The following is a 15596-nucleotide window of genomic DNA, read 5'->3' as shown; positions in this document are numbered from 1 at the left end:
ACACTCGTTCAGAGCCCTCTGCTGCGCACCGCACCATACACGTCACCTTCCCTGATTACACAGTAGTTTCCCAGTGTAAGGCGCTGGTCGATTCAGGCGCAGCTGGGAACTTTATGGACAGGTCGATAGCTCATAGTCTAGGTATTACGTTGGTTCCCCTATCCATTCCACTGCCCATCAAAGCACTTGACAGTCGACCATTAGGGTGAGGGTTCGTTAGGGAAGTTACAGCACCAGTCACGATGGTTACGCACGAGACCCATAGAGAGCAAGTCACCTTTTTTATTATTGAGTCTCCTGATTTCCCTGTTGTGTTGGGTCTTACCTGGTTAGCACTACACAACCCCATCTTTTCATGGCCGCAGAGGGTTCTCACAGGGTGGTCGCGAGAGTGTCAGGGTAGGTGTCTAGCTGTTTCCGTTGGTGCGACCACAGCGGAAAGTCCAGACACTACCTCCACCGTGCGCATTCCCCCCGAATACCTCGGTTTGGCGCACGTGTTTTCCAAAAACGCAGGCGACCAAATGACCACCTCATCGGACGGGGGATTGCGCGATAAACCTCCGGGTAGACGCTGTAACTCCCAGGAGTCATGTATATCCCCTGTCGCAGGCTGAAACGGAGGCGATGGAGACATACGTCTCAGAGTCCCTGAGCCAGGGGTTCATACGTCCCTCCACTTCGCCCGCCTCCTCTAGTTTATTTTTTGTGAAGAAGAAAGACGGAGGTCTGCGCCCTTGCATTGATTACCGAGCACTGAACAAGAGGACAATACGTTATAGTTATCCTCTACCCCTCATTCCATCTGTAATCGAGTCAATGCACGGGGAGCGCTTCTTCACAAAATTTGATCTCCGGAGTGCGTACAACCTGATGCGTGTCCGAGAGGGGGACGAGTGGAAGACAGCATTCAGCACAACCACGGGGCATTACGAATACCTGGTGATGCCGTACGGTTTGATGAATGCTCCATCTGTCTTCCAGTCCTTCCAGTTGAGCTGCTTGTATTTTGTATCGCCGGGATATTTCCCTGTGTGCCTAGTTGTTTCCCAGTGCACCTGATTTACGCACTGGAGTGTTTGACGCATTGCTGCGTACCACTGTGTTTTCAGACTAAACCCTTTTATTCTATGATTTACCCTCCTGCGCCTGACTCCTTCAAATCACTCCCCACAGATACAGACGATGGAAGATCATTGCATGGGGGATGAGCCTGATGGGGAGAGGGGACACTGGGTATAGAACCCAACTAGAAGTGCAGACAGGACTGGAGCCCTAATGATGGAGAGAGAAGACAGAGCGGAATAGAACATTTGAGGGAGGGGGTAGGGGGAGGGGGAGCGAGAGAGAGGGAGCGAGAGAGAGAAACAAAGGAGTGAAAGAGAAACAAACATAGACTGGGAGATAAAACACACAACAACACCATCAATCTCATCCTGGCGACATCCCCAACCTATCCTTGAACATTGTCCACTCGCTCGTTGTCTGTCCATGCTTCAAGTGTTTCTCGGGTTGAAAAGCTGAAACTGTGATGCAACAGGGCTTTATTTTGGCTCTATGGTAGGGCCCCTGAGGGCCCGGCCTACATGATGGAGCAGGTGAAGCCACAGCACTCCTTCAGCAGGGACAGGCCGGTCTTGGTGAAGGGGGACGAGGTCTGCTGGGCCCTGGACGTTAGCCGTCTGGCTGGAACCTGACCTGGGGAAGAGGAGGTGGAGTCAGTCAGAGGATATGGGGATATACCAGGTGGAGCACTGGTGATGCTGTAGTAGATCAGAAATAATGACACACACATTCAGACTCCCCCAGACACAAGGGTACGCACACACATGCATGCACACACACGCCTTCAGATGATCTGATATGAGCAGAATACAAGCTGATGAAAATAAATTTTGCTCAGTGGGGAGCCAGTGCAAAGTTGCATACATTTTTGGGGGTGAAATCCATAATTTCAAATATAAATGCTTCAGTAGGGAAGAAAGAATTTAACAAGAAAGAGGCGCCAAACTATCCAAAGAAATCGTCATCAAATCAAGGTCACTGACTATTATCAAAGCGAATACTTAAACGTTGAGACATACGATTGAGCATTTGAATGGAAAATAATAACACTCACTATGACGCACTATGACTACACGCACCTTTCTTCTTCTTCAAGTTTTTGGGGAACTTGGACTGGAGGAAATCAGCCATTTCTTTGTCTTCCTCCCTTTCCCTGTAGAGGAGGAGAGAAAGTGGGATGAGTGGAACTTTAAACGCTACATTTCTGTCTGCAAACATGTTTACCCTAACAAAACAAACTCGTTTACCCTAACAAACGTGTTCAGTGGGATGCAGGGTTTCGCAGCACATTGTCCCCTACACTAAAAATACACAAAAAACAGATGTTTTATTCCAACAGTAAGAACATCTGAGAATGTAGATGTTCCCTGTGGTTTGTATTTAACTGAGTCGAAGGCTTGTATTTCTGACAGGATGTCATTGGTGACCAAACCAATAAGGGGGGGGGTCAAGACAGATGGAACAGAGTTGTGTAACAGAGGTGGTTCAGAACCACGTTGCCATGATGAGTAACCTGGTCTGAGACCTGATGACTTACTGTACGTTGGCACCCCAAGGTAATGCCTAGACTTTAGCTCAGAGGGCTAACAGTGTTCTGGTGAGCATGAGACCTGGTTTCGAACCTCAGTCGATCACACTTGCCTTAGCCTCTCAAACTCCACGTCGTCAACAAGGAAATCTCTGGTCTCTACCAGCTTGTGGATCTGCTGGAGAAGCTCTTCCTCTTTCTGTCTGTCCTCGTTGGACTTGTCATTGTCTGTAACAGAAAATATGTTATGACGATCAGGGGTTAAAGTGAGATTTTGTCGGTGGTGGATTTCAAACTGCTGCCACATTCAGGGTCTTTTTCATGATGATTTGACCAACAAAATCGGGCATTTATTAGATCTCTAGACCCCTAACTTTAACCCCTAACCCATCTTATGGTGATATGAGTTTGTTCTCCCACCAATTTAACCAACCACTGTTGACAATGGATATATACATATATACACAGATATATATACAGTTGAAGTCGGAAGTTTACATAAACTTAGGTTGGAGTCATTAAAACTTCTTTTTCAAACACTCCACAAATGTCTTGTTAACAAATGATAGTTTTGGCAAGTCGGTTAGGACATCTACTTTGTGCATGACACAAGTAATTTCTCCAACAACTGTTTACAGACAGATTCATTCAATTATAATTCACTGTATCACAATTCCAGTGGGTCAGAAGTTTACATACACTAAGTTGACTGTGCCTTTAAACAGCTTGGAAAATTCCAGAAAATGATGTCATGGCTTTAGAAGATTCTGATAGGCTAATTGACATGATTTGAGTCAATTGGAGGTGTACCTGTGGATGTATTTCAAGGCCTACCTTCAAACTCAGTGCCTCTTTGCTTGACATCATGCGAAAATCAAAAGAAATCAGCCAAGACCTCAGAAAAAATGTGTAGACCTCCACAAGTCTGGTTCATTCTTGGGAGCAATTTCCAAACGCCTGAAGGTACCACGTTCATCTGTACAAACAATAGTACGCAAGTATAAACACCATGGGATCATGCAGCCGGCATACCGCTCAGGAAGGAGACGCATTCTGTCTCCTAGAGATGAATGTACTTTGGTGCGAAAAGTGCAAATCAATCCCAGAACAACAGCAAAGGACCTTGTGAAGATGCTGGAGGAACCCGGTACAAAAGTATCTATATCCACAGTAAAACGAGTCCTATATTGACATAACCTGAAAGGCGGCTCAGCAAGGAAGAAGCTACTGCTCCAAAACTGCCATAAAAAAGCCAGACTACGGTTTGCAACTGTACATGGGGGAAAATATTGTACTTTTTGGAGAAATGTCCTCTGGTCTGATGAAACAAAAATAGAACTGTTTGGCCATAATGACCATCGTTATGTTTGGAGGAAAAAGGGTAGGCTTGCAAGCCAAATAACACCATCCCAACCGTGAAGCACGGGGGTGGCAGCATCATGCTTTAGGGGTGCTTTGCTGCAGGAGGGACTGGTGCACTTCACAAAATAGATGGCATCATGAGGAAGGATAATTATGTGGATATATTGATGTAACATCTCAAGACATCAGTCAGGAAGTTAAAGCTTGGTCGCAAATGGGTCCTCCAAATAAACAATGACCCCAAGCATACTTCCAAAGTTGTGGCAAAATGGCTTAAGGACAACAAATTCAAGGTATTGGAGTGGCCATCACAAAGCCCTGACCTCAATCCTATAGTTAAATAATTTAAAGGCAATGCTACCAAATACTAATTGAGTGTATGTAAACATCTGACCCACTGGGAATGTGATGAAAGAAATAAAAGCTGAAATAAATCATTCTTTCTACTATTATTCTGACATGTCACATTCTTAAAATAAAGTGGTGATCCTAACTGACCTAAGACAGGGAATTTTTACTAGGATTAAATGTCAGGAATTGTGAAAACTGAGTTTAAATGTATTTGGCTAAGGTGTATGTAAACTTCCGACTTCAACTGTATATATAGAGTGAGGGAAAAAAGTATTTGATCCCCTGCTGATTTTGTACGTTTGCCCACTGACAAATAAATTATCAGAGCTCGATTTTGGTCTCATCTGACCACAACACTTTCACCCAGTTCTCCTCTGAATCATTCAGATTATCATTGGCAAACTTCAGACGGCCCTGTATATGTGATTTCTTGAGCAGGGGGACCTTGCGGGCGCTGCAGGATTTCAGTCCTTCACGGCGTAGTGTGTTACCAATTGTTTTCTTGGTGACTATGGTCCCAGCTGCCTTGAGATCATTGACAAGATCCTCCCGTGTAGTTCTGGGCTGATTCCTCACCGTTCTCATGATCATTGCAACTCCACGAGGTGAGATCTTGCATGGAGCCCCAGGCCGAGGGAGATTGACAGTTTTTTTGTGTTTCTTCCATTTGTGAATAATCGCACCAACTGTTGTCACCTTCTCACCAAGCTGCTTGACGATGGTCTTGTAGCCCATTCCAGCCTTGTGTAGGTCTACAATCTTGTCCCTGACATCCTTGGAGAGCTCTTTGGTCTTGGCCATGGTGGTGAGTTTGGAATCTGATTGATTGATTGCTTCTGTGGACAGGTGTCTTTTATACAGGTAACAAACTGAGATTAGGAGCACTCCCTTTAAGAGTGTGCTCCTAATCTCAGCTCGTTACCTGTATAAAAGACACCTGGGAGCCAGAAATCTTTCTGATTGAGAGGGGGTCAAATAATACTTATTTCCCTCATTAAAATGCAAATCAATTTATTACATTTTTGACATGCGTTATTCTGGATTTTGTTGTTGTTATTCTGTCTCTCACTGTTCAAATAAACCTACCATTAAAATGATAGACTGATCATTTCTTTGTCAGTGGGCAAACGTACAAAATCAGCAGGGGATCAAATACTTTTTTCCTTCACTGTATATGCCATATCTTTCTAACTGTGCGCTTTCACAAAAGCTCTCAACCTATAACCTATATACTTATTATGGACACAGTATGCTTTACATTAGTTATCTTGTTGTTATTAGTTGTTGTTAGTTGTTATTAGTCCCATCCTTCAGCTCCATTCAACACCTCCCATCTATCTCTTAACACCATCCATATTGGATTTCTATTTGCCATATATTTTTCAACTGTCCTGTGATGTTTCACAAAAGTTCTGAACCCTTCTATTCTCATTGTTTCTACAGATTGTAAATTGAAAATAAACATTTTTGCTAAAAGTATTATTATATTATTGATCGATTGACTATGACTTTTCAGATCACCCAGTAGTGCTATCTGCAGGGTTAGCTCCAGGTAAATATTGCAATCCTTCAGCCATTCCTGGATCTGTGACCAAAAACAAGCTACAACTGGACAGTACCAAAATAAATAATCTAATGATTCTGTCTCTTCGCAGCAAAATCTGCATAGCTGGGAAGACTTTAGCCCCCATATAAATAACATTATATTGGTAGCAAGAATTTTGTATAATAATTTAAATAAAAAATGTAAAGTTTTGAATCCGGCGTCGTTTTGCGCATCAGTTCATAAGCACTATGACATGGAATCGGTACGTCAAAAATCTCTTCCCAACTATTTTTTCAATCTATATGGGACGGCTGTCAATCCTTTGGTCCTTAAATGAAACTGGTATACTTTTTTATTTATCACAATTTTCTTTAACCAATTATCTAGTTAGCTAACGCGTAACAACATTAGCCAACATAGCTAACGACGTTAACGTTAGCCAAGTTCTTCTTTGCAAATTGACGAGCTAACACTAGTTATTTAACACTTCTAGAATATTGTAATGTATTGTTAATTACTAGCTAGCTAGATAGTTTTCTTGCAGTATTTAAATGTCCATCTGACTAGCTAGCTAACTAGATACCCATTAAAAATATATATACAGTGCATTTGGAAAGTATTCAGACCACTTGACTTTTTTCACATTTTGTTACGTTACAGCCTTATTCTAAAATTGATTAGTTTTCCCCCCTCATCAATCTACACACAATACCCCATAATGACAAAAACAAAAACAGGTTTTTAGATATTTTTGCAAATTAATTATTTTTTTAACCCAGGAAATATCACATCACATTAGTATTCAGATCCTTTACTCAGTACTTTGTTAAAGCACCTTTCACAGCAATTACAGTCTCGAGTCTTCTTGTGTATTACACTACAAGCTTGGCACACCTGTATTTGGGGAGACTCTCCCATTCTTCTCTGCAGATCCTCTCAAGCTCTGTCAGGTTGGATGGGGAACGTCTCTGCACAGCAATTTTCAGGTCTCTCTAGAGATGTTCGGTTGGGTTCAAGTCTGGGCTCTGGCTGGGCCACTCAAGGACATTCAGAGACTTGTCCCGAAGCCACTCCTGCGTTGTCTTGGCTGTGTGCTTAGGGTTGTTGTCCTGTTGGAAGGTAAACCTTCACCCCAGTCTGAGGGCCTGAGAGCTCTGGAGCAGGTTTTCAGCAAGGATCTCTCTGTACTTTGCTCCGTTCATCTTTCCCTCAATCCTGACTAGTCTCCCAGTCCCTGCCGCTGAAAAACATCCCCACAGCATGATGCTGCCACCACCATGCTTCACCGTAGGGATGGTGCCAGCTTTCCTCCAGACGTGACAGTTGGCATTCAGGCCAAAGAGTTCAATCTTGGTTTCATCAGACCAGAGAATCTTGTTTCTCATGGTCTGAGAGTCCTTTAGGTGCCTTTTGGCAAACTCCAAGCCGGCTGTCATGTTCCTTTTACTGAGGAGTTGCTTCCATCTGGCCACTCTACCATAAAAGCCTGATTGGTGAAGTGCTGCAGAGATGTTTGTCCTTCTGGAAGGTTATCCCATCTCCACAGAGGAACTCAGCAGCTCTGTCAGAGTGACCATCGGGTTCTTGGTCACCTCCCTGACCAAGGTCCTTCTCCCCCGATTGCTCAGTTTGGCCGCGTGGCCAGCTCTAGGAAGAGTCTTGGGTGGTTCCAAACTTCTTCCATTTAAGAATGATGGAGGCCACTGTGTTCTTGGGGACCGTCAATGCTGCAGAAATGTTTTGGTACCCTTCCCCAGATCTGTGCCTCAACACAATCCTGTCTCGGAGCTCTACAGACAATTCCTTCGACCTCATGGCTTGGTTTTTGCTCTGACATGCACTGTCAACTGTGGGACCTTATATAGACAGACCTTACCAAATCATGTCCAATCAATTGAATTTACCACAGGTGGACTCCAATCAAGTTGTAGAAACATCTCAAGGGTGATCAATGGAAAGGATGTACCTGAGCTCAATTTCGAGTGTCATAGCAAAGGGTTTGAATACTTATGTAAATAAGTATTGGGGATTTATTATTCTCCTAAATTGATGGGATGACTAACTTAGAAAGAATGCATTCTTGACTGGGCTAATGTAGGTTGTGACACCTGGCAAGCTGTGATTGATGTGAAGAGCTGTTTTAGGGGGTAAAGTGAGATAGGGATTTGTGTCTCCAAATGCTAGACTATACTGGTTCTTTGTGATCTGTGAACCTTCCTTGGACGTAGGAATGGTGTCTAAGGGAGCTGGCTCTTCTCACTATGACAGGTTGTTATGATATGGACATATGGCTGGCAACAGGGGTGCATCAACGGATAGGCTGAGTAAGTCTAAACCACGCTCAAGTCTTTACTCTAATTGGCCAGCAGAGAGGTGGGAAACTCTCTCTGTCAGAGTATTTGAGCAAGAACCCAGAACAATGGATTAGTTCTCTGGGGTGCCCTGCAAAGTATTTCAGAGAGCCCGTATATACGAAACATCATATTTACCATTGAAGGTTTTTGCATTAATTAAAATAACTAGTATATCTTAGAAGTCGTGTTGACCTCTTTTGTTCCTAATACCAGATTTGAATTGACGCAACTTTGACAATTGGTGACCCCGACGTGATCTGGTAGAAGGGACTTCGCTGCGCTGGGTAATGTCCAGCCCATTTGGTCACCTCTTTCATTGGACAGTTTGTTTCACAAAAAGTCCGGACCACTTAAAGAAGGTAAGCAGATACCTATTGTTAAATAACTAAAGATCTGCACATTGGCTTTATTCAAATTAATTTTGTGAAACAACTGCTTGATGTAAGTGAACTAAATTATGAAACTATTATGAGTAGATAAACACAATATTGTGATATGCAAACCTGTGATAAATGTGATGTTAAACCATGGTACCACAGAGAGTATTGGTTCTACCGGCAAGGTCCGTAACTATGGATACGGCTAGGTTCAGGAGACAATACTGACATCTACCGGCAAGGTCCGTAACTACGAGGATACGGCTAAGGTTCGGAGATACAGGGAATTATTGGCTAAGGGCGTTGGCTACTGACACATATCCATCGAGATATGGCTAGGATCAGAGGAGCGCCAACATTTTAGTTGAGTATTGTTTCTCTGACACATATCCAGAGAGATATGGCTAGGTTCTGAGAAAATACTGAAGTCCCCAGGCTAGGATCACCAGGGGTGAGAACTGTGGACACAGGGAATTATTGGCTAAGGGCGTTGGCTACTGACACATATCCATCGAGATATGGCTAGGATCAGAGGAGCGGCAAAACATTTTTTGAGTATTGTTTCTCTGACACATATCCAGAGAGATATGGCTAGGTTCTGAGAAAATACTGAAGTCTCCAGGCTAGGATCACCAGGGGTGAGAACTGGAGACACAGGGAATTATTGGCTAAGGGCGTTGGCTACTGACACATATCCATCGAGATATGGCTAGGATCAGAGGAGCGCCAAATTTTTTGTTGAGTATTGTTCCTTTGACACATATTCAGAGAGATATGGCTAGGATCAAGGGACATACTGAAGTCTCTGGACCACAAATGGTGGAACTGTGAGATACAGGGATTAATTGATCAAAGTGTAACGTTGTGGCACATATCCACTGAGATATGGCTAGGATCATAAAATTTTTTTTGAGTATTGTTTCTCTGACACATATCCAGAGAGATATGGCTAGGTTCTGAGAAAATACTGAAGTCTCCAGGCTAGGATCACCAGGGGTGAGAACTGGAGACACAGGGAATTATTGGCTAAGGGCGTTGGCTACTGACACATATCCATCGAGATATGGCTAGGATCAGAGGAGCGCCAAATTTTTTGTTGAGTATTGTTCCTTTGACACATATTCAGAGAGATATGGCTAGGATCAAGGGACATACTGAAGTCTCTGGACCACAAATGGTGGAACTGTGAGATACAGGGATTAATTGATCAAAGTGTAACGTTGTGGCACATATCCACTGAGATATGGCTAGGATCATAACGGGCACTTACATTTTAGATAGTGTTACGCTACTGACACGTATCAGAGGGCTAGATACGGCTAGAATCAGGGGGACACTGGGTGTTGTTGTATGCATGAGTGCGCGAATGATCACAGAATAAATAAAATAGTGAATAGGGGTTATTAAAAATAATAAACCTGTATATTAAGACGTCTGTGGCTGTCCAAACTGTATAATTTGTGAATAACTGTTGGGTTTGTGGTTGCTTAAACCGTATAACCCGTTAATAACAATTGGGAATATGAAGGTAAAATAATAAATAACTAGTATGACTAAACTGAAACGTTTGAACTGATATAATTGAACTGTGCCGTTTGGTGTTAGACATAGCATAATCCTGGTTATAGGTGCTTGGGTTGAGGCTTTTTTGTTGATTATTTGATGTAATGTTTGACGTTTGACCCTGCAAAATACTGGTTAAACAATTAGATTGAAATAATTCGGTTTATCGTTTAAACATAAACGTGCACCATCTTTAACTAATTAGGTGGGAATTATTTGATTTCAATAAATAGACTAAATTACTTTGAATAACGGAAGAATATTGGAAACGCGCTAAAACGAGAAACAGCTCCTCACAGCTCCTCAAAAAGCCTGTTCCCCCTGAACGGGAAAGAAGTAGAGTTGCGAGGGGAGGGGCTGGAGAGAGCGAAAGTGTGGCTTTTGGAGCCATGAAAGACTGGAAGTTGGCTGGGAACACCACGGGGTGATTATTTGAGAGGTGCAAGTGGGTTTCTGACGAGAGATGTTCTAAACTTGCTCACCCGAACGCAGACGTGCGTCATAGGTGAGAAAGTAGAGAATGTTTACATTTGCATTTTTGGTAATTTGGCAGACGCTCTTGTCTAGAGCGATTTATGGGAGCAATTGGGGTTGAGTGCCTTGCTCGAGGGCACATCGGCAGATTTTTCGCCTGGTCGGCTCGGGGATTGGAACCGGCGACCTCTCGGTTGTTGGCGCGGCGCTATTGATCACTAAGCTGCCTGCCGCCCCATATGAGTTTAAGATTGTGGCGTTGTTGGATCATGTGATGGTGGAATAAACTGACCATAAGTAATGTTGTTTTAGACGTAATGTATAATATAGTACAAAGCAAATAGAGGGTTAAATTGAACTAATTATCATGGTAGAGCTAACGAAGTACAGTGAGGGAACTTCATTTTGTGTCAGAGGGTAAAATGAGAAATCATTGTAATATACTATTAGTGGAAATATATTTATCATTTCAAGGCATGTGTCAATCTTCCGTCGTGGATGTGGTGGAGGAGTCAAGCGCAGGAAACAGAGGTTAAGTCCAACAAGAGTTTTAATAGTCTCAAAGAGAACAAACCCCGACCTCGAAAACACGAAGTGGCGAGGGAAAATTACGCACACGCGTAAAACACTAAACATGGAAAAATGACACGGAAAACAAACACGTATCATAGACACGGTGGCAACAGAATAACAACACACAAATACCCTAGATCACAACACGGAACTTATAAGACACGTAATCAACTCCCAAACAGACACAGGTGTGACAGACCGACAAAAGCAATCAAACACAGAAACATAGAGCGGTGGCAGCTAGTACTCCGGGGACGGCGAACGCCGAAGCCTGCCCGAACCAGGAGGAGGAGCAGCCTCGGCCGAAACCGTGACAGCATGGAGTAACAATCTGCATTTATGAGTGTAAATTCCACTGCTGATGTGTTGATTGAATGGGTACGATGGAGTATTTGGTTTGGTAATGTTGAATGGACTATTTGTAGCGTGTTTTGGGGTTAAATAAAAAAAACTCACTTATTCAATAGGGAATGGGTGGAGAGAGAGAGAGTTTTTACGTGTATTAAAAGTTGCATAAGATAGCTTTAGTAGTATTCTAGATAGATCTATGAAAATATGTTACAAGTACGAATGACATTATTTCCTAAGAAGGAAAATTGTAGGGAAGTTTCCCGCGCCTCCCCCATAATGCAGGAAGGAGCAGGAGAGGGGGAGGAGAGGTAAGAGACAGGACATAGTTCAGATGGTAGGAATGTCATTAAGCGTATGCTGATAAACGATAGCAAGTATTTGTTTTATTAATTAGGGCCTAATCAGAGAGAACAGTTAAAGAAATTGAATAGCGAACTGAAATGGGTTAGCGGGAAAATACAAAATAGTTGGACAATTTTAGAACGATAATTTATTTTGGTTAGGATGCAAGTATGCATTGGCTGTTGTGCTGGGGAAATAGCGCCAGCCTGTGGTGGGTTCTGGATTGGTGAAACAGTGGGGACAGGAACAATAGAATAGGAGACAGATTTTCCTAGGGGGTTGAACAAATAATTGATAATGGATCATTTGAGATGAGATCACATGTAGCAGAGATAGGGTATACTCGAGGAATTTTGAGTGGTTTTATGGATTAGTTATGAGGAATTAGATTGATACAAACAATTATTGATGGGTTAAGACTGGGGATATCTGTATCATGTTTTGTGTGTACTACCATCTTTAGATTATAACCAGGAGAAAGAGATTAGCTCATCTCAGTTAGGCAGTATTTAGGTCATAAGAGGGAGCTACCAAATTAAGTTGAGCCTAACTATCTCTGATTGTTATTTTTCAATTGGGTTTTTCAAATAAAATAAAACACACCCAGCATGATGTTTATAAAAGGGTTGTTATGTTGAATTTAGGGGATTTTCAACAGATCATGGGTGGTGTTTACTATGCTGTAGGATGGAACGGTTTGTTGGGGGATATTTGAACCTAAATTAATGGAATAAGCTGCAGTAATCAGAGGAAAGGTTATCACTAGGTAAATGGATAAAACAGGGGAAAAACATTACTGACTGGCAGAATACACCAAATGGGGATCAGTATGGCCACTCCACTGGGAGATATAGAAGAAAGTTAAATTGGAGAGCAAAAACCCTGCCCGGGGTCCACTTGGAGATAAGTTTTAACGGATGACAGGAAGAGATTTTCTTAACTCAGGAACAGGAGGCTGAGTTAGCAGCAATTCCGTTCAAATTATGGTTACAAGGACCAGCCGATGTAGGACTAATTAAGGGGGTAGCTCCAGTACAAGTGATTCCTCGATCCGATAATAGACCATAACAAAAGCAATATCCTATGAAACCAGAAGCAATAAAAGGGATAACACCTACATTTCAGCATTTACTTAAGGGAGGGGTGATAATTCCTGGAGATGAGGCACAATGCAACTCTCCAGTATTTCCTGTTAAAAAGGCGGCACCTAGCGCCGACTGGAGGATGGTCATGGACTTGCAGGGGGTTAATAGAAATATAATTCCCAGAGCTCCATGTGTACCAGATCCACATACATTGCTGAACCAATTGAAACCAGAGAACTCCTATTTTACAGTGATAGATTTAGCTAATGCTTTCTTTAGTATCCCAGTTCATCCGGATAGTCAGGGGTGGTTTGGCTTTACTTTTCAGGGAAGGAAATGGACTTACGCTAGGATGCCTCAAGGCTACTCGGAAAGTCTTACAATCTTTGTCCAGGCTATAACTAAGAATTTGGGAAAGTTTGAACCTAGGGAAGGAAGCCAAATGTTAGTTTATGTAGATTATATTCTATTGGCTAATCCCACTCAGGAGGGATGTAAGAGGGATACAATCCAATTGTTAACCTTCCTGGCAGAACAGGGACACAAAGTGAGTAAAAATAAACTTCAACATTGGCAGAGCGAGGTCATTTACCTAGGACACACTATAACTCAGGAGGGGCGAATGTTAAACTCATCCAGGAAAACTGCTATACTTGAAGCGCCAAAACCGTTAAAACAAAAAACTAACGATGAGCTTTTTGGTAATGATAGACTGCTGTAAAGCTTGGGTACTCCAGTATGTACTGCATACGGGTAAATTAAGTGATCTTATCTATGGGAAGGCAATGGTAGCCCATGGTAAAGTAATTTGGAACTCTAAGGAGGCATATATACATCAGGGATGTTATCCAAATGGTAGAGAGTAAAGAGGGATATGACATTGGTCGTGATTTAAAGATGATGAGGTTTTTTGGTGGGCTATTAGATATAACTGGGTTAATCATGAACATAGAGGTTTTTATTCTTTGTTGCTAGACAGAAGACTTAGGTGACCTAAATATAGACATGTCATGTCCAACAATTAGTCTTCAGGTCAAGCCCGGGAGAGCCTGGGTAGAACAGAGTTTGAACTAAACATAAGTGTTTTTACATTTACATTTACATTTTAGTCATTTAGCAGACGCTCTTATCCAGAGCGACTTACAGGAGCAATTAGGGTTAAGTGCCTTGCTCAAGGGCACATTTACGTCATTTAGCAGACGCTCTTATCCAGAGCGACTACAAGTTGGTGCATTCACCCTATAGCCAGTGGGATAACCACTTTACAATTATACTTTTTTTTTGGGGGGTAGAAGGATTACTTTATCCTATCCCAGGTGTTCCTTAAAGAGGTGGGGTTTCAAATGTCTCCGGAAGGTGGTGAGTGACTCCGCTGTCCTGGCGTCGTGAGGGAGCTTGTTCCATCATTGGGGTGCCAGAGCAGCGAACAGTTTTGACTGGGCTGAGCGGGAACTATGCTTCCGCAGAGGAAGGGGAGCCAGCAGGCCAGAGGTGGATGAACGCAATGCCCTCGGTTGGGTGTAGGGCCTGATCAGAGCCTGAAGGTACGGAGGTGCCGTTCCCCTCACTGCTCCATAGGCAAGCACCATGGTCTTGTAACGGATGCGAGCTTCAACTGGAAGCCAGTGGAGTGTGCGGAATAGGGGGGTGACGTGAAAGAACTTGGGAAGGTTGAACACCAGACGGGCTGCGGCATTCTGGATGAGTTGTAGGGGTTTAATGGCACAGGCAGGGAGCCCAGCCAACAGCGAGTTGCAGTAATCCAGACGGGAGATGACAAGTGCCTGGATTAGGACCTGTGCCGCTTCCTGTGTAAGGCAGGGTCGTACTCTCCGAATGTTGTAGAGCATGAACCTGCAGGATCAGGTCACCGCCTTGATGTTAGCAGAGAACGACAGGGTGTTGTCCAGGGTCACGCCAAGGCTCTTCGCACTCTGGGAGGAGGACACAACGGAGTTGTCAACCGTGATGGCGAGATCATGGAACGGGCAGTCCTTCCCCGGGAGGAAGAGCAGCTCCGTCTTGCCAGGGTTCAGCTTGAGGTGGTGATCCGTCATCCATACTGATATGTCGGCCAGACATGCAGAGATGCGATTCGCCACCTGGTTATCAAAAGGGGGAAAGGAGAAGATTAGTTGTGTATCGTCAGCGTAGCAATGATAGGAGAGGCCATGTGAGGATATGACAGAGCCAAGTGACTTGGTGTATAGGGAGAAAAGGAGAGGGCCTAGAACTGAGCCCTGGGGGACACCAGTGGTGAGAGCACGTGGTGCGGAGACAGCTTCTCGCCACGCCACTTGGTAGGAGCGACCGGTCAGGTAGGACGCAATCCAGGAGTGAGCCGCGCCGGAGATGCCCAGCTCGGAGAGGGTGGAGAGGAGGATCTGATGGTTCACTGTATCAAAGGCAGCAGACAGGTCTAGAAGGACAAGAGCAGAGGAGAGAGAGTTAGCTTTAGCAGTGTGGAGAGCCTCCGTGACACAGAGAAGAGCAGTCTCAGTTGAATGACCAGTCCTGAAACCTGACTGGTTTGGATCAAGAAGGTCATTCTGAGAGAGATAGCAAGAGAGTTGGCTAAAGACGGCACGCTCAATAGTTTTGGAAAGAAAAGAAAGAAGGGATACT

At 43.6% G+C, this 15596-nt stretch overlaps 1 protein-coding gene across 1 annotated transcript in view; it reads right to left on the bottom strand.

The window, feature by feature from the left end:
• Positions 1 to 909: 909 nt before the first annotated feature.
• Positions 910 to 15596, bottom strand: part of LOC123486031 (bMERB domain-containing protein 1-like) — a 47973-nt gene continuing 33286 nt past the window's right edge. The window contains exons 4-6 of the mRNA XM_045217203.1: positions 2707 to 2821; positions 2145 to 2218; positions 910 to 1698 (exon numbers count right to left, since the gene is read on the bottom strand). Coding sequence (XP_045073138.1) covers positions 1583 to 1698; positions 2145 to 2218; positions 2707 to 2821 — 305 coding nt within the window. The 3' untranslated portion in view covers positions 910 to 1582. The remainder of the gene's footprint in view (positions 1699 to 2144; positions 2219 to 2706; positions 2822 to 15596) is intronic.

Source organism: Coregonus clupeaformis, unplaced genomic scaffold (genome assembly GCF_020615455.1).
Source record: "Coregonus clupeaformis isolate EN_2021a unplaced genomic scaffold, ASM2061545v1 scaf0963, whole genome shotgun sequence".
In the NCBI taxonomy this organism is placed as follows: domain Eukaryota; kingdom Metazoa; phylum Chordata; class Actinopteri; order Salmoniformes; family Salmonidae; genus Coregonus; species Coregonus clupeaformis.
The sequence above is the reverse complement of the archived record's forward strand: the minus strand, read 5'-3'. Positions and strand labels throughout refer to the sequence as shown.